The sequence below is a fragment of the Capricornis sumatraensis genome, chromosome 2 (assembly GCF_032405125.1).
Source record: "Capricornis sumatraensis isolate serow.1 chromosome 2, serow.2, whole genome shotgun sequence".
Lineage (NCBI taxonomy): Eukaryota > Metazoa > Chordata > Mammalia > Artiodactyla > Bovidae > Capricornis > Capricornis sumatraensis.
In genome coordinates this window covers 59,964,611-59,988,602 of record NC_091070.1, presented here as the reverse complement: position 1 = coordinate 59,988,602, position 23,992 = coordinate 59,964,611, and the positions used below count along the sequence as shown (strand labels likewise).

The 23,992-nt window shown below is 40.7% G+C and overlaps 2 protein-coding genes across 3 annotated transcripts; one reads left to right on the top strand and one right to left on the bottom strand.

The window, feature by feature from the left end:
- Window positions 1-1,583: 1,583 nt before the first annotated feature.
- On the bottom strand, window positions 1,584-3,395 carry RPS29 (ribosomal protein S29). Its single transcript, XM_068965997.1, has 3 exons — window positions 3,282-3,395; window positions 2,948-3,047; window positions 1,584-1,679 (listed from the first exon to the last, which is right to left on the bottom strand). Exons 1-3 carry the CDS (start codon window positions 3,341-3,343, stop codon window positions 1,671-1,673), a joined length of 171 nt encoding a protein of 56 aa, XP_068822098.1. The 5' UTR covers window positions 3,344-3,395; the 3' UTR covers window positions 1,584-1,670.
- Window positions 3,396-13,928: 10,533 nt separating this feature from the next.
- Window positions 13,929-23,813, top strand: LRR1 (leucine rich repeat protein 1). Of its 2 annotated transcripts, XM_068966288.1 has the most exons (4): window positions 13,929-14,141; window positions 17,278-17,376; window positions 19,964-20,685; window positions 23,573-23,813. In XM_068966288.1, the coding sequence occupies exons 1-4, from the start codon at window positions 13,929-13,931 to the stop codon at window positions 23,811-23,813; spliced, it is 1,275 nt and encodes a 424-aa protein (XP_068822389.1). The 2 variants fall into 2 exon arrangements, with proteins under 2 accessions (XP_068822389.1, XP_068822390.1); XM_068966289.1 differs by lacking the exon at window positions 19,964-20,685 and having other exon boundaries at window positions 23,573-23,731.
- The last annotated feature ends 179 nt before the right edge of the window (window positions 23,814-23,992 follow it).

Genomic DNA, 23,992 nt, shown 5'->3' with positions numbered 1-23,992 from the left:
TCCTACCCATACCACAGGGCCAGGACTGGCTAGAGAATGTTCCCTTCCATACAATTCTCAACTAACACACAATTCTTACAGGAGCATCTACCCAGGACTATCCAACTAGAGCAGTGCTCATCTTTCCCCCAGCTCTCATACCCAAATATATCACTTCATTTACTTAAATCACTGTTTAGGCCTCTCCTCTTCACCTAAAATTTTTTACACTTGCTCAGCTGGTATTGCTTCTCACCCAGCCACTCTTATCTGTAATATAGAAAACTTTCCTGTTTCATCTCCTCTCCCAAAATTCTATCTACTTCCTTACCGTTTGAAACCTGTTCCCTAAACACTTTCCCAGAAACAGTTAAAATTTCATTAGAAGTCCATCACAGAATTACCATGTACTCTTGTGACTCAGGGCCAGTAAGAGCTGAATTTACCATGAAGCTCTTGAGACCTAAGCTTCAGGGTCCCTAACCTCCATGAGCTCCTTTCAAGTCTTACACTGTGTTCAAGTTTTTGAAGTTTCGAGGTTTTCTAACATAACACTTTTTTGCTTTCCCTTCTATCTTCCTCTTCCCTTCTCTTGGAAATAACCCAGAACAGCCTTCTCCATGTGTATCAATCTCTAGACTTTAGGGATAAGATCTCACCCAGTCAGGAGAATGAGATCCCCAAACAGCAGATACTACTCATAACCTGAGAAAAACCAGTCAAGCCTATCTTGTCATAGTTCAGTTCAGGTTAGTCACTCAAGTCTTGTCTCTTTGTGACCCCACACCATGCTCCAGTCTCTGAATTCTCCAGGCAGGAATACTGGAGTGGGTTGCCATTTCTTTCTCCAGGTTATTCAGTGACAATTCCACACCACCCACTGCAAGATCCCCAGGCAACAGCAAGCCCCAGAGGGAGCCCAGGACAGGCTCCTGTCAATTTCAGATGAACGCCTACTTCAGAGCTTAACGCAAATGTCTAATAAGCATTTTAAATTCAATATGCCTGAAACTCAACACTTTTTCTTCCCTAAACCAAGCTAACTTTTCGGTCCTGGCTCAAGAGTAACCCTTCCAGTTGCCTGGGCCAAAACCCTTAGAATCACTCTTGGTTCTCTCCCACACCTAATCCTTCAACAAATCCAGTTTTCCTCTTAAGAAGTCATTTTGACTTGTGTTAGTTGACTAGCTCAACTTTTATGCTGCCTATTCTGATAGACTTGTTTTTCTGTTAAACCTTGCCCACTAAAAGCTACTTTTGTTCCTAAGACCCATTTCACTTTTAATCACCTCACCGAAACACATTAGGAAATTTACAAGCTTTCTTGTAAACTGGTGAATTATCCCAAAAGCCAGGACTACTAAACACCAGGTAAATGCTCAGAGCAGATCTTAATGACAGCAACTACTCAAGAGTCCAATTTGTCTCAGGTTATATGCTGGATGCTGCTACATGTAGTGGACACCTTAACAAAAAATGGCTTTTTTGCCGTATAAAGCTAAAACTGACACCACAAGAGTTCAGCATGAATACTTTCGCATAAGTCAGGGAAAATAAGTTGAATCCTGAAAAGTAAATTTTTAAAAAATTTCACTCATAACTGAAGTTTTGAAAACTTTTATTTTATATACAAAGAGCTAGTATTTCTGCCTAAGGTTGATGTGCTGGATGAGCCATCTGAGGAAGTTCAGTTAGTCCAACTGGGGAAAAAAAAAAAAAGAAAATTAATTAATTCAAAATGCCTTAAACATCACCATTTTATCCTCAGAAGGAAATGGTTCATTGTAGAATGAGGTTTAAACTGGAAATCTGACCCACCCAAACTAGTAATCCAGATCTAAATACCTTAAATATTTACTGAACACCTACTACCAACTGCTCCATGAATCTCAGCTTGATTTGTAACTCAATTTTTGTATTGGGATATCCACTTCTACCATCAAAGAAATTTCCCAGTAGAAAACATTGCTTCAGAAAATGATCCTTACCAAAAGCTCAAGACGGTTATTTAGTAATAACTGATTACACAGCTAATATTTTGTTACTCATTGTGTGCCAGACACTATTCTATGAGACATTCATAAACATAAATCAATTCATTCATTCTTAATCTCTGAGAAATGGGACACAAAACTGGCAGACTTGAGTCCATTCTCCCATCTGTGATACTGAGTTATTTCAGCTTCCGTAACACTAAACATGTATTTCTTAGGTATCTGGTCAAAGTCAAAAGTTTAAGATTAAGATACTTCGTCACAGAAATCGCACATTAACAATTCATCTCTGCTATTACATTAACAAATTATACCCACGGTAACACTTCAACATAAGAACTTCTAATTTAAACAAATACGTTCTACTCAACATTGTTGCATTCTAATTACTAATAAAAAGGTAGTGACAAAATTTTATATCTCAAAGAGCCAGTTAGAAATTAATCAACTTAAATTTTTTAAAAAACTAACATTTAAGTGACTTTTAGGAGGCAAGAAACCGTCACGTATGTTTGCAATAACCCTACTATTCATTTTTCACAGGAAAAAACTTAACTTTGAGTGACTTGACCAAAGTCATAAGACTATTAAATGACAGACCTCTGAATCCTAAAAAGGTCTATCTGGCCCCAAACCTCAAGCTCATTTCACTACATGACCCTATTCAGTTACTTCAAGGCAGCAGTCAAGGCACGTATTGTGCCGAAAATTAACAAGATATGATTAGTGATCTAATGTTTCATTTTAGCGACTTCTGAAAAGTAATGTTTATGCAACATTACATATAGCAGTTAAAACTAATAGAAGTGGGTAAAAATGTATTAGAAAAACTACTTTTCCACGCCTTCACATCCCCCTCAATCCTATTAAGATGACTGCTGAGCCTCTCAACTGTGTTGTCCGCTACAAAGGAAGAGCCCTGCTAGCTGAAAGAGAAAAACTCAAACAGGAGACCATGGCGTCCACCAGCGTACCTTAATGAAGCCGATGTCCTTCGCATACTGCCGGAAACACTGGCGGCACATATTGAGGCCGTATTTCCGGATCAGACCGTGCCGGTTTGAGCAGACTCGGCTGCAAAAAGAAACGGCGTTATCGCTAGCCACAGAAAGTAAAGCATCGGCACTCCGGGGGGCCACCCCTCGCACCGCAGGTCTCCACGGACCCATCTGAGGCCTGTAAATGGCGGCAGCCACCTCTCCGATTCCGTTTCCCCCCACGCGCCGCCCGAGGGCTCCTCTACATTATATTTCAAGCAGTGTCGCGCCCCAAAGCAACCCTTCCAAACAACCACATTCTGTTTCTCACCAAGAGCGAGAACCCTGGCCGAATTTTCTCGGATGGCTCCAGTAGAGCTGCTGGTGACCCATGTTGCTTTCTCGGCTGCAACGAGGTAAAAGGAAGGAGCGAGTGTACGCATGCGCTCTTCAAAATTTTAGGACACAGTTTACCCAGAAGGCAGTGCTGATAAATGGCGCGTGCGCAATGTGTCCACGGAGTCGCAGGGGCGGAGAGAGGCTTGCAAATATTCTAGGCGGGCCCAGCTGATGACGTCACCACACCTCAGCCTCAAGTGTTGTCTTGCGCAGGTCTGTGATCGCCGGGCGCGGTGGCGCGCGCCTGTAATCCCAGCTACTCGGGAGGCTGAGGCTGGAGGATCGCTTGAGCTCAGGAGTTCTGGGCTGCAGTGCGCTATGCCGATCGGGTGTCCGCACTAAGTTCGGCATCAATATGGTGACCTCCCGGGAGCGGGGGACCACCAGGTTGCCTAAGGAGGGGTGAACCGGCCCAGGTCGGAAACGGAGCAGGTCAAAACTCCCGTGCTGATCAGTAGTGGGATCGCGCCTGTGAATAGCCACTGTACTCCAGCCTGGGCAACATAGCGAGACCCTGTCTCTTTTGAACCTCCTGGAAAGAGTTTTGAACTTTTAAGAAATAAACGATGTAACTTTGTTCTCGTCGTCTGAACCTTTATACATTCTTCGAATTAAAAGTTTGCACTTTTGAGGATTTTTTTCCTGAACTCAGCACTGACACCTACTGGAATAAAATTGTAAAATAACTTAAAATCAACTGTAATAATTAGGAGTGGACGGTAGGAGTTGCTGTTTTGTTAGGCGACTTCTTTTTAATTGGCACACAGCTTCTAGAGACACCTACACTATTCCAGAAGAATGACAAGAGACAATGTCTTTAATATTTAAGTGTAGCTAGTTGAGTTTAAAGTAAGAAAAAGTAAATAGCCAATGTGTGCTGCTTTGACTAGATGATTCGGTAATAAAACAACTTGTGAAAACCAAATGCCATCCAATAAACTAGTGAAAGTTCAGTTCGGTTCAGTTCAGTCGCTCAGTCGTGTCCGACTCTTCGAGACCTCATGAATCGCAGCACGCCAGGCCTCCCTGTTCATCACCAACTCCCGGAGTTCACTCAGACTCACGTCCATCGACTCAGTGATGCCATCCAGCCATCTCATCCTCGGTCGGCCCCTTCTCCTCCTGCCCCCAATCCCTCCCAGCATCAGAGTCTTTTCCAATGACTCAACTCTTCGCATGAGGTGGCCAAAGTACTGGAGTTTCAGCTTTAGCATCATTCCTTCCAAAGAAATCCCAGGGTTGATCTCCCTCAGAATAAACTGGTTGGATCTCCTTGCAGTTCAAGGGACTCCCAAGAGTCTTCTCCAACACCACAGTTCAAAAGCATCAATTCTTCGGCGCTCAGCCTGCTTCACAGTCCAACTCTCACATCCATACATGACTACTGGAAAAACCATAGCCTTGACTGCTGCTGCTAAGTCACTTCAGTCGTGTCCAACTGTGTGCGACCCCAGAGATGACAGCCCACCAGGCTCCCCCATCCCTGGGATTCTCCAGGCAAAAACACGAGTGGGTTGCCATTTCCTTCTCCAATGCATGAAAATGAAAAGTGAAAGTGAAGTAGCCTTGACTAGACGGACCTTAGTAAGGTCTCTGCTTTTGAATATGCTATCTAGGTTGCTCATAACTTTTCTTCCAAGAAGTACGCGTCTTTTCATTTCATGGCTGCAATCACCATCTGCAGTGATTTTGGAGCCCAAAAAAATAGTCTGACACTGTTTCCACTGTTTCCCCATCTATTTCCCATAGAGCGATGGGACCAGATGCCATGCTCTTCGTTTTCGGAATGTTGAGCTTTAAGCCAACTTTTTCATTCTCCTCTTTTACTTTCATCAAGAGGCTTTTTAGTTCCTCTTCACTTTGCTGTCCCTAAAATCCAGGTAGTCATTTATAATGTCTCTAAATAAACCTAAAATTATACATGGCTCTGATATCAAAGCTTTAACCAGATCTATAAAATGTACCACAGGGTGCAATAATGCAGGAAACTTTTACACATGAACTCTTATACTAGAATTGAAATACCATACCGCTTGAAGATATATTCTTTCAGGTCTAGTGCCCCTCCCAACCTAAATTAGGCACTTTGTTACCTGCTAAAGGAAGTAGTCAAGCCAGAGATTTAAAAAACTGTTATGACCTGATCCTGCTCTCAGAACGAATGTATTAAGAAAAATAGAACTATCTCAGAGCCCTTCCTTCCAGTTTCAGCTTCTTTGTTTTGTTTTCAGGTTCAACGTTCATGACTCTAAGTAGGTAGGACAATTGTATCCAATGATAGATGTACTCATAGAGCACAAGAAGAGCAAAGAAGAAAGAGATTAATTCCAGGGTGAGTTTCATTTGAGGGGCCTTTGAAATAGAGCTTAAGTGAAGAGTGAGGTTTACACAGGCAGCAGGGAATATAGTGAGAGGACGACTTTGAGCCCAGAACTGGAGCTGGGAAAAGCTTAGGGAGGATTACAACCCTTTGTAAGTAGAGAGGAGGATGCACAAAAGATCTAGTGACCGATGACTAATTAAAATTTAAAGCCTGACTGTAGAAGGTCCAATGTCGAGCTTCTACAGTTTGCCTGGATTTGTATCAGTCATCGATGTGTAGTTTACAAAATCCATATGCTTCTCAGAAGCTAATCAAACCTTTCCCCGCCTATAGTCTCTCAGGCCTTTCCTCGTTGTTCTCCATAATTGTTAAAAGATGACAATGGTACTGAGATCAATTCCATAAATATTTTCAGTACTCTGCTATAAAATCCTCAAGGGAGCAGGGCAAAGATAAACAAGAAACAATTAATTACACTTGAACAATAACAATCTCTTACAGCTTAAACTGTCTTGAACTATGGTGATATTCAAGTAGTTCTTAAACTACTTATTCTGGTCTTATTCTGGTCTTGAAAATTATTCTCCTTGATGGAGATATTACAAAACTTCAGTTGAAAAGTTGTACTTCGCAATCAGTCTTTAGATGATGTAGCACCATCTATCTCCATCAATGGAATTATCAATTTCTTTTTCAATAAGAAAGCTGAGAATACCATTTTAAAAGTCCATTTTACATGCGTTCCCAAACATGAACCCCCCCTCCCACCTCCCTCCCCATAACATCTCTCTGGGTCATCCCCATGCACCAGCCCCAAGCATGCTGTATCCTGCATCAGACATAGACTGGCGATTCAATTCTTACATGATAGTATACATGTAAGAATTAAAGATTTTAAAATATAAAATAAATACATAAATAAAAGTCCATTTTAGCCCAATATTTGTAAAGAGCTTTTAGCTTAATTCTATACTATTTTTACAAAATCCTATTACTCATTTGTATTCGGCTTTTAAATACTTCTTTTAGATTACATTTTCCCTGAATATAATACATACCAAGTAGTCTAGGTTATGACCAACCTAGACAGTATGTTAAAAAGCAGAGACATTACTTTGTCAACAAAGTTCCGTCTAGTCAAGACTATGGTTTTTCCAGTAGTCATGTATGGATGTGAGAGTTGGACAATAAAGAAAGCTGAGCGCTGAAGAATTGATGCTTTTGAACTGTGGTGTTGGAGAAGACTCTTGAGAGTCCTTTGAACTGCAAGGAGGTCCAATCAGTCCATCCTAAAGGAGATCAGTCCTGGGTGTTCATTGGAAGGACTGATGCTAAAGCTAAAACTCCAATACTTTGGTCACCTCATGTGAAGAGTTGACTCATTGGAAAAGACTCTGATGCTGGGAGGGATTGGGGGCAGGAGGAGAAGGGGACGACAGAGGATGAGATGGCTGGATGGCATCACCGACTCAATGGACATAAGTTTGAGTGAACTCCGGGAGTTGGTGATAGACAAGGAGGCCTGGCGTGCTGTGATTCATGGGGTCTCAAAGAGTCGGACAAGACTGAGCAACTGAACTGAACTGACTGACTGACTCTTTCTTAAATACAATGAAATTCAAAGGAAAAGAAAAAATGTGCCACTAATCTCCTAGCCCAGATAACCCCTATTAATATTTTGTTTCACCTGAGTATAGATATTATTTTTTAATTTAAACACATTGGAATGATCTGCATGTTAAGACATCATTATGCAAGATATCACCTATTTTCCTCCTTAACTTAGTCTCACAATTATTTGTGATTCTGCATCCATAATTAAAGACTTACATCTCTATTGAGCTGTCTTCAATTTCAAAATATATATTGAATATATATATTAAAATGGATATATATATATAAACATATATATGTTTATGATGCATTAAGCTCTGCATTATCAAAATTCAAATAGAAACAAGAATTGCCATTTTTAGGCTATCAGAAGGACAAGTACAAAAAAAAAAGATTGCTACTTCACACTGTTGAGGAATGTGAAAAAACAGATACTTTCTATGGGTATGAGTTGAATTGTTACAATTTCCATAGAAGGCAAATTGATAATATCCATCAAAAATTTAACAGATTTTTCTTTTATAAAATATTTCAACAGATATTGATATTTTAATTAATTGTATACTGTAAAGCGGGCTTTCTGGTGGCTCAGACCGTAAAGAATCCAGTGGCATTGCAGGAGACCTAGGTTTGATCTCTGGATTGGGAAGATCCTCTGAAGGAGGGCATGGCAACCCACTCCAGTATTCTTGACTGGAGAATCCCCAAGGACAGAGAAGCCTGGCAGGCTACAGTCCATGGGGTGGCAAAGAGTCGGACACGACTGAGCGACTAAGCACAGCACAGCATATACTGTAAAGCAAAACACAGATACATAAAGTATATTTTTAAAAGTAAGTTTTTATTCAACCCAGATCCCTGTTTCTCCAGTCTCTCTGTCCAAACTCACCTGTTACCAGTTTTGGAGAGGATCTTTAAAAAACAGTGTTATCTGTCTACTAGCTATGTATTCGTCCACTCAGAAGTGTATGTGTGTTATATCTATGTATATGTATAAATGTGTCCATATACACATTTGTACTTATCTTTATATATGTTTATTACTTCTCTTTTCATTTATACAAACAGAATACCATACCCAGTATTTTCACAAATAGGTCATAAAGCATCTTAGAAGAGTATAAAATCTATAAAGAAGTACCAAAAGTAGAAGATGAAATTAAATGGAAACATCTTTGAGCATTCTTTTGCATACTTAAAGTGTAGTCATATCTATATAGTATATCTATATTATAAAGTAGGTCTATAAAATAAAATTCTGGAAATGGGACTCAGAGACCAAAGAATATGAACTTTTAAATTTTTGATAGAGATTACCAGTTTGCCTTCTATGGATATTATAACAATTCAGCCTCATACCCATAGAATGTATCTGTTTTTCCACACTCCCCCAACAGTGTGAAGTAACAAACTTTTTTTATATTTGGCCTTCTAATAGCCTAAAGATGACAACTGTTCTTTCTATTTGAATTTTGATGATGCAGAGCATGTTTTCCTATGTTTATAAGACAGCCATGTATCTTTATCAGATAATTTCTCCTTCCAGTCTACAGTCCACTTTCTTAATGTTTTACTGGGCTGTAGTTTGTGTATTTTTAAATGACTATATGAAAGAAAATTAGCCCTTTGATCATCATATTGGTTGCAAATAGTTTTAAAGTTTTTGTATCAAAATTTATAGTTGATAGGTTTAAAATTTTTTTCCAGTGTTTTCTTGTAGTACTGTTATAATTTTGGTTTTCATTTTAAATCCTGAATCCACCCAAAAGTTATGTCTCTGTCCCTGATGAGTACAGGAGAATCCAGTTCTTTCCCTACCAATTGGCTAGCTACTTATTCTAACACAAGAAGGATTAACCAAATGCATATTAATCAGTAATCTTACTCTATTCTAGCACAATACAGGCTCTCATACATATTTGTTAAATGATATTCATTTACTCATTCATTTATTCTGCAAATATGCATTGAGTACATACAATATGTGAACATTATGCTTGATCTTAAATACAACAGTAGTGACTCAAGAAGCTGTCCAGAAAGCTTGTAGTCTATTGGTGAAGACAGGCATTAAATAAGTAATCATATAGCAATTATTTTAGACAAGATAACCTAAGATTCCTCTTGCTGTGAACATCCAAACTTGCTAGAAGAAACATGGTACATTTTAAAAGGCAGAGTTGAGCTCCATGGACTCTCAAAGATCACATACTAAGAAGTAACTGAAAACTACAAAGGCTGCTCTGGAGAGATTTGTCCAGCTAGTTTATAGGACCTGGATTCCAAAGAGAAAAAGAGGCAAGGCTTTGGGTAACTGTATTCAATTAAACTGCAGAGTGGAAATCCATGAAGGTTTCTTGGAAGAATTAAACACAGCATTTGAGACTTAAGTTCTAGTACTATTTGTTCTACCAGTGACTATCTGTGAAGTCACAGGCAAATTCCTTTACTCTTTTCAGCCTTCACTACTCTTGTGTAAAGTGAGAGAATTGAATTAGAATACTATAAACTGTAAGGGTAAGAGAAACCCAAGTAAGATGGTAGGCGCTAAGAGAGGGCATCAGAGGGCAGACAGACTGAAACCAAAATCACAGAAAACTAGCCAATCTGATCACATGGACCACAGCCTTGTCTAACTCAATGAAACTAAGCCATGCCGTGTAGGGCCACCCAAGGCAGATGGGTCATGGTGGAGAGGTCTGACAGAATATGGTCCACTGGAGAAGGGAATGGCAAACCACTTCAGTATTCTTGCCTTGAGAACCCCATGAACAGTGTGAAAAGGCAAAAAGACAGGACACTGAAAGATGAACTCCCCAGGTCAGTAGGTGCCCAAAATGCTACTGGAGATCAGTGGAGAAATAACTCCAGAAAGAATGAAGGGATGGAGCCAAAGCAAAAACAACACCCAGTTGTGGATGCGACTGATGATAGAAGCAAGGTCCAATGCTGTAAGAGCAATACTGCATAGGAACCTGGAATGTTAGGTCCATGAATCAAGGCAAATTCGAAGTGGTCAAACAGGAGGTGGCAAGAGTGAACGTTGACATTCTAGGAATCAGCGAACTAAAATGGACTGGAATGGGTGAATTTAACTCAGATGACCATTATATCTACTACTGTGGGCAGGAATCCCTTAGAAGAAATGGAGTAGCCATCATGGTCAACAAAAGAGTCCAAAATGCAGTGCTTGGATGCAATCTCAAAAACGACAGAATGATCTCTGTTTGTTGCCAAGGCAAACCATTCAATATCACAGTAATCCAGGTCTATGCCCCAACCAGTAACGCTGAAGAAGCTGAAGTTGAACAGTTCTGTGAAGACCTACAAGAACTTTTAGAACTAAAAAGAACCAAAAAAGATGTCCTTTTCATTATAGGGGACTGGAATGCAAAGTAGGAAGTCAAGAAACACCTGGAGTAACAGGCAAATTTGGCCTTGGAGTACAGAATGAAGCAGGGCAAAGGCTAATAGAGTTTTGCAAAGAAAATGCACTGGTCATAGCATACACCCAACAACACAAGAGAAGACTCTACACATGGACGTCACCAGATGGTCAACACCGAAATCAGATTGATTATATTCTTTGCGCCCAAAGATGGAGAAACTCTATACAGTCAGCAAAAACAAGACCGGGAGCTGACTGTGGCTCAGATTATGAATTCCTTATTGCCAAATTCAGATGTAAATTGAAGAAAGTGGGGAAAACCACTAGACCATTCAGGTATGACCTAAATCAAATCCCTTATGAATATACAGTGGAAGTGAGAAATAGATTTAAGGGACTAGATCTGATAGACAGGGTGCCTGATGAACTATGGACAGAGGTTCATGACATCGTACAGGAAAGAGGGATCAAGATCATTCCCAAGGAAAAGAAATGCAATAAAGCAAAATGGTTGTCTGAGGAGGCCTTACAAATAGCTGTGAAAAGAAGAGAAGCAAAAAGCAAAGGAGAGAAGGAAAGATATACCCATTTGAATGTGGAGTTTCAAAGAATAGCAAGGAGAGATAAGAAAGCCTTCCTCAGCAATCAATGCAAAGAAATAAAGAAAACAATAGAATGGGAAAGACTAGAGATCTCTTCAGGAAAATTTAACATACCTAGGGAGAGTCGAACACAAATGAAGCGACTTAGCAGCAGCAGCAGCACCAGGGAACATTTAATGCAAAGATGGGCTCAATAAAGGACAGAAATGGTATGGACCTAACAGAAGCAGAAGATATTCATTAAGAAAATATGGCAAGAATACACAGTAGAACTGGACAAAAAAGATCTTCACGACCCAGATAATCATGATGGTGTGATCACTCACCTAGAGCCAGACATCCTGGAATGTGAAGTCAAGTGGGCCTTAGGAAGCATCACTACGAACAAAGCTAGTGGAGGTGATGGAATTCCAGTTGAGCTATTTCAAACCCTAAAAGATGATGCTGTGAAAGTGCTGCACTCAATATGCCAGCAAATTTGGAAAACTCAGCAGTGACCACAGGACTGGAAAAGGTCAGTTTTCATTCCAATCCCAAAGAAAGGCAATGCCAAAGAATGCTCAAACTACCACACAATTGCACTCATCTCAGACGCTAGTAAAGCAATTCTCAAAATTCTCCAAGCGAGGCTTCAGCAATAGGTGAACTGTGAACTTCCAGATGTTCAAGCTGGTTTTAGAAAAGGCAGAGGAACCAGAGATCAAATTGCCTACATCTGCTGGATCATCGAAAAAGCAAGAGAGTTCCAGAAAAACATCTATTTCTGCTTTATTGACTATGCCAAAGCTTTTGACTGTGTGGATCACAATGAACTATGGAAAATTCTGAAAGAGTTGGGAATACCAGACCACCTGACCTGCCTCTTGAGAAACCTGTATGCATATCAGGAAGCAAGTTACAGCTGGACATGGAACAACAGACTGGTCCAAATAGGAAAAGGAGTACATCAAGGCTGTATATTGTCACCCTGCTTATTTAACTTATATGCAGAGTACATCATGAGAAATGCTGGGCTGGAAGAAGTACAAGCTGGAATCAAGACTGCCGGGAGAAATATCAATAACCTCAGATATGCAGATGACACCACCCTTGTGGCAGAAAGTGAAGAAGAACTAAAAAGCCTCTTGATGAAAGTAAAAGAGGAGAGTGAAAAGTTGGCTTAAAGCTCAACATTCAGAAAACTAAGATCATGGCATCTGGTCCCATTACTTCATGGCAAATAGATGGGGAAACAATGGAAACAGTGGCTGACTTTATTTTGGGGGGCTCCAAAATCACTGCCGGTGGTGATTGTAGCCATGAAATTAAAAGATGCTTACTCCTTGGAGGGAAAGTTATGACCAACCTAGACAGCATATTAAAAAGCAGAGACATTACTTTGTCAACAAAAGTCCGTCTAGTCAAGGCTATGGTTTTTCCAGTAGTCATGTATGGATGTGAGAGTTGGACTATAAAGAAAGCTGAGTGCCAAAGAATTGATGGTTTTGAACTGTGGTGCTGGACTCTTGAGAGTCCCTTGGACTACAAGGAGATCCAACCAGTCCATCCTAAAAGAGATCAGTCCTGGGTGTTCATTGGAAGGACTGATGTTGAAGCTGAAACTGCAATACTTTGGCCACCTGATGCGAAGAGCTGGCTCATTTCAAAAGACCCTGATGCTGGGAAAAATTGAGGGCAGGAGGAGAAGGGGACAACAGAGGATGACATGGTTGGATGGCATCATCGACTCAATGGACATGAGTTTGGGTAAACTCCGGGAGTTGGTGATGGACAGGGAGGCCTGGCCTGCGGTTCATGGAGTCCCAAAGAGTCAGACAAGGAGTCGGAAAGGTCCGGAAGGTCTCTCCAAGTCTAAGATGCAGTCAAGTCAGTCACTCCATCCAATCCACTAGCGGTTGTAAACAGGGAATCTGTATAATAGGAATTGGTGTTTAGTCTCTAAGTCTTGTCGGACTCTTGCGATCCCATGGACTGTAGCCCGCCAGGCTTCTCTGTCCATGGGATTTTTCAGGCAAGAATACTGGAGTGGGTTGCCAGTTCCCTCTCCATCATTTATCCAAAACAAATCAAGTCTTGGATAAATCCTGTCATATCAAGTTCCCTTCTGATGTGGCAATTGTCACCTCCAGGGCACGCAAAACAAAACACCAGCCTATCAGCGCCCCAGCTGGCAGTGGGCCCCTCGCAAAGCTGGATAGGCAAAAAGACTCCCCCCAAAACACAGGAACTACGGCCTTTCTTGGGAAACTCAAAGACCCCACGTGTGCGGGCAGCGTGTAAACTGTCAGCAGTGGAAACTAGGACTCGCCCCCCAAGTATTACACTGGGGCCGTCAGCGCGCGCTCCTGGGAAAGGACGTGGCGCCCCCGCCGATCGCCGGGTTCGGGAGGCGCGAGCCGGATCCTCCGGCGGTCTGTGTCCGCGGTCCGCAGCCACAGTGTAGACTCGGTCCTGCACGGGAGAGGGGACCCCGTCCGCCCCCGCAGGACTCGTGGAGCCGCTGCTCGAAGAAACAGGGACGTCGGCACCGCGAGCCGGCAGGCAGATCCCCGGACAGCCCGCGCTCGAGGGCCCCGGCGGCGGCGCGGTGGGGCGGGAAAGGGGAAGTTTCAAAGCCGAGCGGTGGGAGCCGGTGGCTGGCTTCCCGGCGGGATGAAGCTGTACTGCGAGGTGGAGGTGGTCAGCCGGCACTTGCCGGCCTTGGGGCTGAGGAACCGGGGCAAAGGCGTCCGGGCGGTGTTGAGCCTCTGTCAGCAGGCGCCCAGGACTCCGCCGGGTCCCAGAGCTGGAGGCGAGCGGGGCGGCCGTCACCCCGCCTGCTTGTTCATTTCCACCCTGAAGGACAAGCGCGGGACCCGCTATGAGGTGCGTGGAGCCGGCGGGTCAGGGCTATCAGCCAGGCGCTCTTGCCCTAAGCGCCCGACTGTTTGCCCAGCTGGACTCCGTCTTGGGGGTTCCCGACCGCCGGCCCCTGAACCCCACCATCACCCGGACCCTGGCGTCTCCCTACGGACCCGAAGGCGGAAAGATTTTAAGAGTCACTTCTTAATTTTCTTGCCCATTTCTGCGACTTTGTTGACAGCCTTGCTGTTTAGTAGTAGATAGCAACCCTACCCCTTTAATGCCTTTGAAATTTCGGCATCAGTAGCATCAGTCCTGTTTGGGAGGACCGTAAAATGACTACACCTTGGTTCAGTAGATTCTGTTTCTCCCAGTTTCTTCGCTAAATTTGTTTTTAAGGCTTTGTGGGATGCGTCTAAGGTCGTTAGGCCAGATTGTGCTGTGCTCGGTCGCTTCAGTCGTGTCCGACTCATTGCGACCCCGGGGACTGCAGCCCGCCAGGCTCCATGGGATTTTCCAGGCAAGAATACTGGAGTGGGTTGCCATTTCCTACTCCAGGGGATCTTCCCGGTTAGTACAGTGGTAAAGCAGTGATGCCTGGGTTGCATCTTGATAATTTTATTAAAATTCTTGGCTACTGCATCTCTCGCTCTTTCTTAACTGTTTAATTTCCTAAGTTTTGATTTGTTAGGTACGGGGCTCTTTTGTATTTACATAACAGTAGTAAACCCTCTAGAAGTTGGAAATTGAATTTTTAAAGCACAAGTTTTATAAAATCCTTTTACCTTGATTCCCAGGCACGTTCTTTTGTGAAAATGACTAGAATACCCTTGTGCCTACTATAATAAAATTGAGGGGTGATTCATCACCCTCTGTTGCATCTAACTTTTGACTGGGTTTTATACAATTTGTGGGATTGTTTCCCTTAGTGTTGTATCCTCAGTAAATACTCTTAGTTGAGGAAGAGTTATTGCTGTTTTATTCAGAGCCACGTAAATGTTTGTGTAAGTAGTTGAAAGTCTAAATAATTCCTCTCTTCTGGTGGAATCAACTCATGTAATTTTTCAAATGGAAAGGACTTCTGTCACCAAATTTTAAAGATTAGAAAACTGTTAGGTGAGAAAAGCAAACTCATAACCAGAATTGGGTCTCCCTTTTTTCCCTGTTGACCTCCCTAAAACCTATCTTTTCATGCCCACCTTAGGTACTGTCTGTTTTAAGAGTCTGTTATGATCTCTCCTTTAAAACTTCCGCTGTGCTAAGGTCAGTAGCTGAAAATCCTAACGAAAATTTTATTGTAAACCACTAGTTGAAAACAGTGTGTGTAGGGTGCATTGCTGGATAGATACTATGGGAAATAAACCTGATTTAATCACTGTTTTTCCAAGACTAGAAAGGGAAAAACAGAAACCACCACTTACAAAGGTGGGCTGTAATTGCTGTAATAAAGGGAGAAGCAGAGTGGTATTATATAGTATAATATTAAAAATGAAATGAATTCCGATTCAAGTCTTTGAGAAAGTTTTGTGGAAGAAGTGGTGCCACAGGGCTTGGAACATAGTAGGTGTCAAGTAAACACTTATTTAATAAGGTGGTTTGGTTTTGGCCTTGAGGAGTAGCAATTAGTGCTGAGTGTGGAAGCACCTTGGGTCTCTTTCTTACAACCTTCTACTTTTCTGTCCCATGACGCTGACATCCATCTGACTGATTTCCAAATCTGTATCTTTTGCTAGTCCTCTCCCTTAATTTCCAACTTGAGCCAGCTACCTACTGGAAATCTTCATTTGGTTGTGTCACAGTATTTCAAACTCAGAATACCTCCAGATTAATTTTCCTTGCCACCCCTAACCCAGCTTTTCTGATAGTGTTCTGCAGCTCCTTTAAGTAATATTCTGTCCCTCTCCAGGAACCTTAAAGGCTTTCCTTCCCCACATCCAACATATTATTGAATTCTTTCAATTCTGCTTCCTGGGTAATTTTGTATTTTCATACCCCCTTCCATCCCAGGTGTAGCCTAAACCACCATTGTCCCTTGCCTGGCTGGTTTCTTAAAGGATCTCCTTACCTCTACCATTGTCTTTTCTCCATCCCATTGTCCCCTCTCCCAAAGTTCATTATTAAACTTTGTAGTTAAAGGGAACTTTTCAAAATGTAGATCTAACGGTAATATCCGCTGAATATTCATCTAATCTCCATCATCTAATCTCTGTTTACCTCTCTACACTCACCTGCCTCTTTTCACTGGATCTTCCAGCATACTGAACGTCTTTCACCTCCTCAGTTGCCAAACTCTCTTACCTTCAAGGCTTTGCACACTATTCCATTTTATTTATATACTACCTCCCTCTCCTTCCCTCAGTATCTTCACTTGCCTAACATCTTAATCCTTCATTTCTTACTCATTTCAGTTCTCTTTCATACCTCCAGACCAGGTAAAAGTCCTTTCCTATATAAGGTCTTATAGCGGCCTGTACTTCCTTGTCTTAATATTTGTTATGCTTATAATTACTTGTTTAATAAACTTTCTGTCATGAAATTGGCAACTTGATAAGTGTAGTTACCATGCTGGTCTTATTTACCACTGTTGTCCCAAGCCCCCTGTCATAGAGCCTGGTACATAGTGGCTTCTCAATAAATAGTTGTTAAAGTCTGCAGCAGAAGCAACATCAGTTATTAAAAATTATTGAGCAGCTATTATATGTTAGTCACTCCTCTGGCTCTGGGAAAATAATACTGAACAAAGGAGAGAAGATTCCTGCTTTCATCAAGTTTATATCTTGTGGGAGGCATGCCTACCCCAGGCTAGTAGACTGAAGTTAAGAAAGCAGGTAACTACTATTGGCAACTCTTACTACACCCAGAGTTAGAATGGGAGAGAAGAAGCATTCTCCTCAAACAAAGGGGATTCTGTTCTTGAGGAAGGGTTATTGGACAGGTAGAACAATTCTATCTTACCCAAAGCTGGATAAGGAGTGTAAATACCCCCAAAAGCAATCAAACAAAAACCTTTAAATCTTAAAACCACAAAGCACCCAGATGTAAGGACTATAAGCCAAACTGAATCCTGGCAAAGTGGCATATTGCAGGTGTAATAAATACTGAATAACAGTACCTGGTTTTGTCATTTTTCTCCCCCACCCTCCTCATTGGTTGCAAGCAGCTAAAGGAGAACATTGAGCAGTTCTTCACCAAATTTGTGGATGAGGGGAAAGCCACTGTTCGGTTAAAGGAGCCTCCCGTGGATATCTGTCTCAGTAAGGTATGGTATTAATGCGTAGGTTGGTTTACTGTAAAGAGAATAGAGGCTGTATTAGGAGCCTGATCTCCCACAGAGCTGAACAGAGATAGGCACTTGCAGGCATGTTTGAGGAAGTGATGGCAGCTTCCCTGGCTTGCTTGTGTGGCCTTGAAAAGAGCAGAGTCAGTCTTAGAAAAGTTGCCCAGGATGAGAAGAAAAACTGATTTTGCTTCTATGCCCAAGATGGAGCCTTGGGGTGTTCTTAGAACTCTATAAGCAGGTGGCACAGGTCTGCATCTTGCCAGCTGAATCACAGGTGACAAATCTAAATTTGGTGTTAAAAAAATGGATAAAATACAATTAGAAACACTTTAGGGGATATTTTACTTATTGTAATCATTTTTTAAAATATATAAACCATTAAGATAAAAAACTGTTTTCTTCTCTGCCTTATCTCACTTTTTCCGTTTTTCCCTTCCCAGAGGGTAGGAGCTGTGATTTGTTCAACCTTGCATTTGCCTTTATCCTTGACCCCAAGTCAAGTGCTTTCTAAACATTTAAAGTTTAATAACTGTTTAAGCTGTTTTATTGAATGGAGGTGCTTTGTCTTACCTCCTCCTGTTCTGGTTTTTCATTTTCTCTTGCTAATCAGCCTGTCCTGCCACTGACTCCTACCTACAAACAAGCTGAGAGTCCTACCAATTAGAATACAAAAGACAAATTTCTGGAAAGTTGAGGCTAAAGCTGTTGGTTCCACTTTCTCAGTATCTCTTTTGACCTCTGCTTTCACTGGTTTGGGCTTCCCTGGTGGCTCAGAGGGTAAAGCGTCTGCCTGCAATGCAGGAGATCTGGGTTCAGTCCCTGGTTCAGGAAGATCCCCTGGAGAAAGAAATGGCAAACCACTCCAGTACTCTTGCCTGGAAAATCCCATGGACAGAGAAGCCTGGTAGACTACAGTCCATGGGATCGCAAAGAGTCAGACACGACTGAGCGACTTCACTTCACTTTCACTTCACTGGTTTATTCATAAAACACTGTCAAAGGTCAGTGATCTCTTCCTATCTGCTAATCACATTGCCATGATTACTCATCCTTTTTGAACTCTGAAGAATTTGACACTGATGACCACTCCCTTCATAATAACTTTTCTTTCTTGCCACCTGGGATAGGGCACTGTGCTGGTTTATCTTCAGTTTTCTTAGCCGCTCCTTTGTTTCCTGTTTCTTGGCAACCTTTTTTCTATCCTGGGAGTGAAGACTTTATTCCTATCCTCTGCCTGTTCTCTGCCATACATGCTTTCTGTTACCACAGCTCCCTTTGATGCGTGTAACTCCCAAGTATGTAACTCCCAAGTAGGTCCCTCTGCTGGACCTACTTACCCCAGGTCACCAGACTTTCCTCACTCCACTTCGCTATGTATATTGCTACAAGAATAATATGTAGCTCTTGTTACATAATTCTCAACTCACAATTCTTCAGTGATTTCCCACAGCTTGATCATTCTGTCCTCCTTACCCTGGCATCAAGGGTACTCATTTATACTCTGTAACCATACAGTATTTCTACTCTTTTACTCCTCTGCAAAGCTCCCCCATTCCAACCAAATAGTTTCCCAGACTTGCTGAAAGTTCACTAATCCTTCATATATAAAGTTTTTGAAACTTCTAAAGTATCCAGCAAGTATTTTTATTGCTGACTTAATTCACATATCACTTTAATAGTGATTTCTCGGTCCAGCTGGAAGCGGTCTCTTGCTTTCGATGTGTTGTACAACTTTTTTCAGTAAGTGCTAAGTTACACCTGCCTTTTTTTATTTTTAAAAGTTTCTTGATATATACATATATAATTTTTACTTATTTTATTTTTGGCTGTGTTGAGAATTGCAGTGCATGAGCATCTCATTGTAGTGACTTCTCTTGTGGAGCCCAGACTCTAGGTGAGTGGGTTTCAGTAGTTGTGACATGTGGGCTCAGTAGTACCTCTTGGACTTAGTTGCTCTGCGGCATGTGGGATCTTCCTGGTCCAGGGATTCGAACCCATGTACCCAGCATTGGCAGGCAGATTCTTATCCACTACACCACTAGGGAAGTCCTTGGCCTTGCTTTTGACAGGGCTGTTGCTTTTCGCAATTCCTAGTCTTGGTGAATAACCCCCCTGGGTATTTTGCCCTGTACAACACTACTTCAGTCTGTCTCTGAGGCACCGGAGATTTAAGTCATTTCATCTTTTCATTTTCTTTTGGTTACTAAGGTTAAAATAACTTTTTAAAAAATTTTTATTGGGTTATAGTTGATGGGTCAGTTCGTCTTAAATCCAAGTCTTCAGTGGAATCTTCATGTTTTCCTGTTTTATTTTATGCTTATATGGTTCCCCCTGTGAACAGTTTTATTTAGAGTGTGTCAACATAATTTTTTCAAAAACTTAATAAATTTTTGTATATGTAATTAAATTTAGTGAAAATAGAATACTGAAAAAAACTTAGTAATTTTCAATAAATAATTGCATGATTTACATATACAACTTTACCACATTTGTTTAGGATGAATTAACATGCATTTATTACCTAAAATGGAATTTATAATTGTACAACCTACTTTTACATCTTCAGGCCAATTCCAGCAGTCTAAAGAGTTTCCTTTCAGCTGTGCGACTGGCTCATAGAGGCTGTGATGTTGAGGCACCACTTTCAACCCTCACACCAGTGAAGACTTCAGAATTTGAAAAATTTAAAACTAAAATGGTTATCACATCCAAAAAGGACTATCCTCTAAGCAAGAACTTCCCCTATTCTCTGGAACATCTTCAGACTTCTTATTGTGGGCTTGTCCGGGTTGATATGCGTATGCTTTGCTTAAAAAACCTTAGAAAATTAGACTTGAGTCATAACCATATAAAAAAGCTTCCACCTACAATTGGAGACCTCATCCACCTTCAAGAACTTAACCTGAATGATAACCACTTGGAATCATTTAGTGTAGCCTTGTGTCAGTCTACACTCCAGAAGTCACTTCAGAGTTTGGATATCAGCAAGAACAAAATTAAGGCACTCCCCGTGCAGTTTTGCCAGCTCCGAGAACTTACATATTTAAAACTTGATGATAATGAATTGATTCGCCTTCCTTTCAAGATGGGACAACTCAGGAACCTGCGGTTTTTGTCAGCAGCTCGAAATAAGCTTCCATTTTTGCCTAGTGAATTTAAAAATTTATCCCTTGAGTACTTGGATCTTTTTGGAAATACTTTTGAACAACCTAAAGTCCTTCCAGTTATACACCTGCAAATGCCATTAACTTTACTGGAATCTTCTGCACGAACCATATTATATAATAGGTAAGCCTTTGATAGCATCATGGTATTTTCATCATTCTCAAGAATTAAGTCTTTAACATAGCTGTTTATACTACGCACAATCTGACCCTTTGCTCCAGTGGCCTTCTTTTAAAAAGAAATGACAAAAGTTATGGGTCTAGAAGAATGGGCATATGAATAAACACAGATAAACTTCATAGTGCTCATAGACATCCACTGAAACCCAAGCCAGTCTTCCCTCTTCATCATCCCTAGCTTAAGTGCTCTTATCCTAAAGCAGTGGTTCTCAGATTTTACTTCACATTAGAATTACCTAAGGAGCTTTTAAAAAATTCTGATGGTTAGTCCCCACCCAAGATTTATTAAATCAGAATGCTTGGGAGTAGGACTGAGTTTTTTGTTTTTTTTTAAACTATCCAGGTGTTTCTAATGTACAGAGTAAGAGCCTTGGCTTACTTCTCAAATTTTAATATTCATCACATTCCTGGGAGTCTTGTTTAGCAGATTTTGTTTTAGAGGTCTGAAGTGGAGATCTGCTTTTTAAACTGCATTCAAGGTGAGGCTGCTAGTTCATGAGTTACACTTTGAATACTAAGGCTCTAACAGTAACTTGGGCTACCCTTGTGGCTTAGTTGGTAAAGAATCTGCCTGCAGTGCAGAAGACCTGGGTTTGATTCCTGGGTTGGGAAGATTTCCTGGAGAAGGAAATGGCAACCCACTCCAGTATTCTTGCTTGGAGAATCCCATGGACAGAGGAGCCTGGCAGGCTACAGTCCATGGGTCACAAGAGGCAGACACGACTTAGTTACTAAACCACCACCACCACCAAAAGTAACTAAGGGCTCATTATTGTTTTACGGTAGTGATCCTCGAAAGTTGAAGAATGCATCACCAATCATGCTTATTATAACACAGTACTTAACTAAAGCAAATTGCTGGTCCCAACCCTCAGAGATTCTTATTCAGTAAATTTGTCATGGGGATGAAGAAACTGCATGTCTAACAAGTTCCAAGGAGATGCTGATAATGCTGGTCAGGGGACCACACTTGGGGACTGCTGGTTTAAGGTATTGACTCTTAACTAGGAGTTTAAAATTCTCTCTTAAGTGACCGTACATGTAAGTGCCAAGAACAGTGCCTAGTTCATAATAGGTCTCGATACTCACTGGATTTATAAATACATGTAATTTGCTTATTTGACAAATTAAAAATCATTAATTGTGTTATCATTAGTTGTAGAGGAACTTCTAAATAATATAGATGTGAAATACATACCTAGATCTGGTCATATGGGTCCTAGATTCTACCTCAGATCAACTAGTTCAGAATCTCCAGAGATGGGCCCCTACTGTGTGTCATATATTTTTTAAAGTCTCCAGAAGTGATACTCATGATTCAGGTTAAAACTGCTGATTTAAGAGAACTCTAAATGGTGTCTTTTGGCAATAAACTACTCCCAAGTGTCTTGTTCTTTGCTTTCTCTGAGACTTACGTATAAAAAAAAATAACGTATTTATTCAATTTTGAAAATTATGTCCAAGTGAGAAATACTGTAAATGGTCACTGATGATTTGAAAGGATCATAAATTGGCTAGGATGACTCTGATCTTTACTGAAGTATAATTTTGCAAATTTCCAGCTCCCTTGGTTTAAGAATATAGATCCAAAGCCATGAGAACAATCTCTGCTATTTAGCTGTTGATAGATTGTCCTAACTACTGGTTACAAACATAAAGTTATAGTCTTAGAAAAATATGTGGGGACTTACATTGGGTAGAAAATACAGTTTTTAACTGTTTCGTGTTTTTCTTGGTCTATAACCAAGAGACTGGAAAGTAAGTGGTTTGTTTTTTTTTTTAAAGTTACTTACACAAGTTAATAGATTAGTACATGTGGGAAAAATGAAAAATTGTAAACAAAGTCAATCCCATCCTTTAAGTAAGTAGGCCACTATTTTTTATTTGATGTGCACTTTTCTACTAGGGTTTTAAACACCAGTTTAGGGACTTCCTTGGAGGTCCAGTGGTTAAGACTGTACTTCCAGTGCAGGGGGCAGAGGTCAGGGCACTAAGATCCCACATGCTGTGTGGCAAAGCAAAACAGCACCAGTTTAAATTATAATAGTAGGTTTCACTTGTTGCAAAAGATCTGAACACCTGTTAATGTGCCAGCCTACGTACTAGAGAAAGAATAAAGAAAAGCGTATGGGAGACACAAAGCACTTGGGCTATGATTATGTTCAGGGTGCAGGAGAGACCTGGGCACTGGGCGGGCAATCTCAAGAGATTGTCTCAGTGTTATGCAGGGTGAGAGCAATTGTATTGGGGGCCACTGAAGTTTTAATTTTAAGTAAGAGGGTGAATGACTTAATTTAAGCACTGTTAGGAGCCTTGCTTGCTTTAGTAAAGTAAAACTAATATCACAACATTTTAAAAATTTGTTTCACACAGTTTAGGATTCTCTTTTGAACACTTGATGCCTAGGAGTGCATATGTATTTATTTAAATAAATGTTTCTTCACAGATAGAACTGAGAAATTCTCTCATTACCATTTTTAGGAATTGTATGAGAGAGCCGTACATTTAAATTATGTTATACTGGTCATACAGTATAATTATATAAAGGACAGATGACTCTTTCCTTGTATTCAGTAAGTTATACTATTAAGTGGCAATACTAAAAGGTCACTACTTTATGGAGTAGTATAGATCCTCTTAGGCTTATGTCATATGCTGTTATTTAGTATATTTTTCCCATTTGTACCAGTTTGGAAAATAAAAACAATATACTGAATTAATAGAGTAATTTTATTTTCTCATGGTTATAATTCAGTGTCTAATAATTGATGTCCTAATACATGAAGTTTTGAATCATTAAAAAATATCTTTAAAATATTTTTTTCCAATAGGATTCCATATGGCTCTCATATCATTCCTTTCCATCTTTGTCAAGATTTGGATACTGCAAAAACCTGTGTTTGTGGAAGATACAGTATAAGCAGTTTTATTCAAGGAACTACTACCATGAATCTACACTCTGTTGCTCACACTGTGGTCTTAGTAGATAATATGGGTGGTACCGAAGCACCTGTTATTTCTTACTTCTGTTCTCTAGCCTGTTATGTAAATTCTTGTGATATGCTCAAGTAATAGGTGATACCACAAAAAGAAATTCCATTTAGTCTCAGACTAATTTGGGATTCACTTATGGTTTAAATGTCAAATTGGAGAAAGGGCAGCTTTCCATGGATTTTGTATACTTGATTGAGGGGAAGAATGTGTGGTAGTCTAACATTTTCAATTGTTTGACTGTAAAATTTTAATTTCAT

What these genes read in the sequence shown, in the direction of transcription:
- RPS29 (XM_068965997.1), bottom strand. Translation starts at nt 3,343, where the DNA reads ATGGGTCACCAGCAGCTCTACTGGAGCCATCCGAGAAAATTCGGCCAG. An exon ending in GGCCAGGGTTCTCGCTCTTG is followed by an intron (nt 3,048 to 3,281) that starts GTGAGAAACAGA and finishes TTCTTTTTGCAG; the next exon opens with CCGAGTCTGCTCAAACCGGC.
- LRR1 (XM_068966288.1), top strand. Translation starts at nt 13,929, where the DNA reads ATGAAGCTGTACTGCGAGGTGGAGGTGGTCAGCCGGCACTTGCCGGCC. An exon ending in TGGATATCTGTCTCAGTAAG is followed by an intron (nt 17,377 to 19,963) that starts GTATGGTATTAA and finishes TTACATCTTCAG; the next exon opens with GCCAATTCCAGCAGTCTAAA. An exon ending in CGAACCATATTATATAATAG is followed by an intron (nt 20,686 to 23,572) that starts GTAAGCCTTTGA and finishes TTTTTCCAATAG; the next exon opens with GATTCCATATGGCTCTCATA.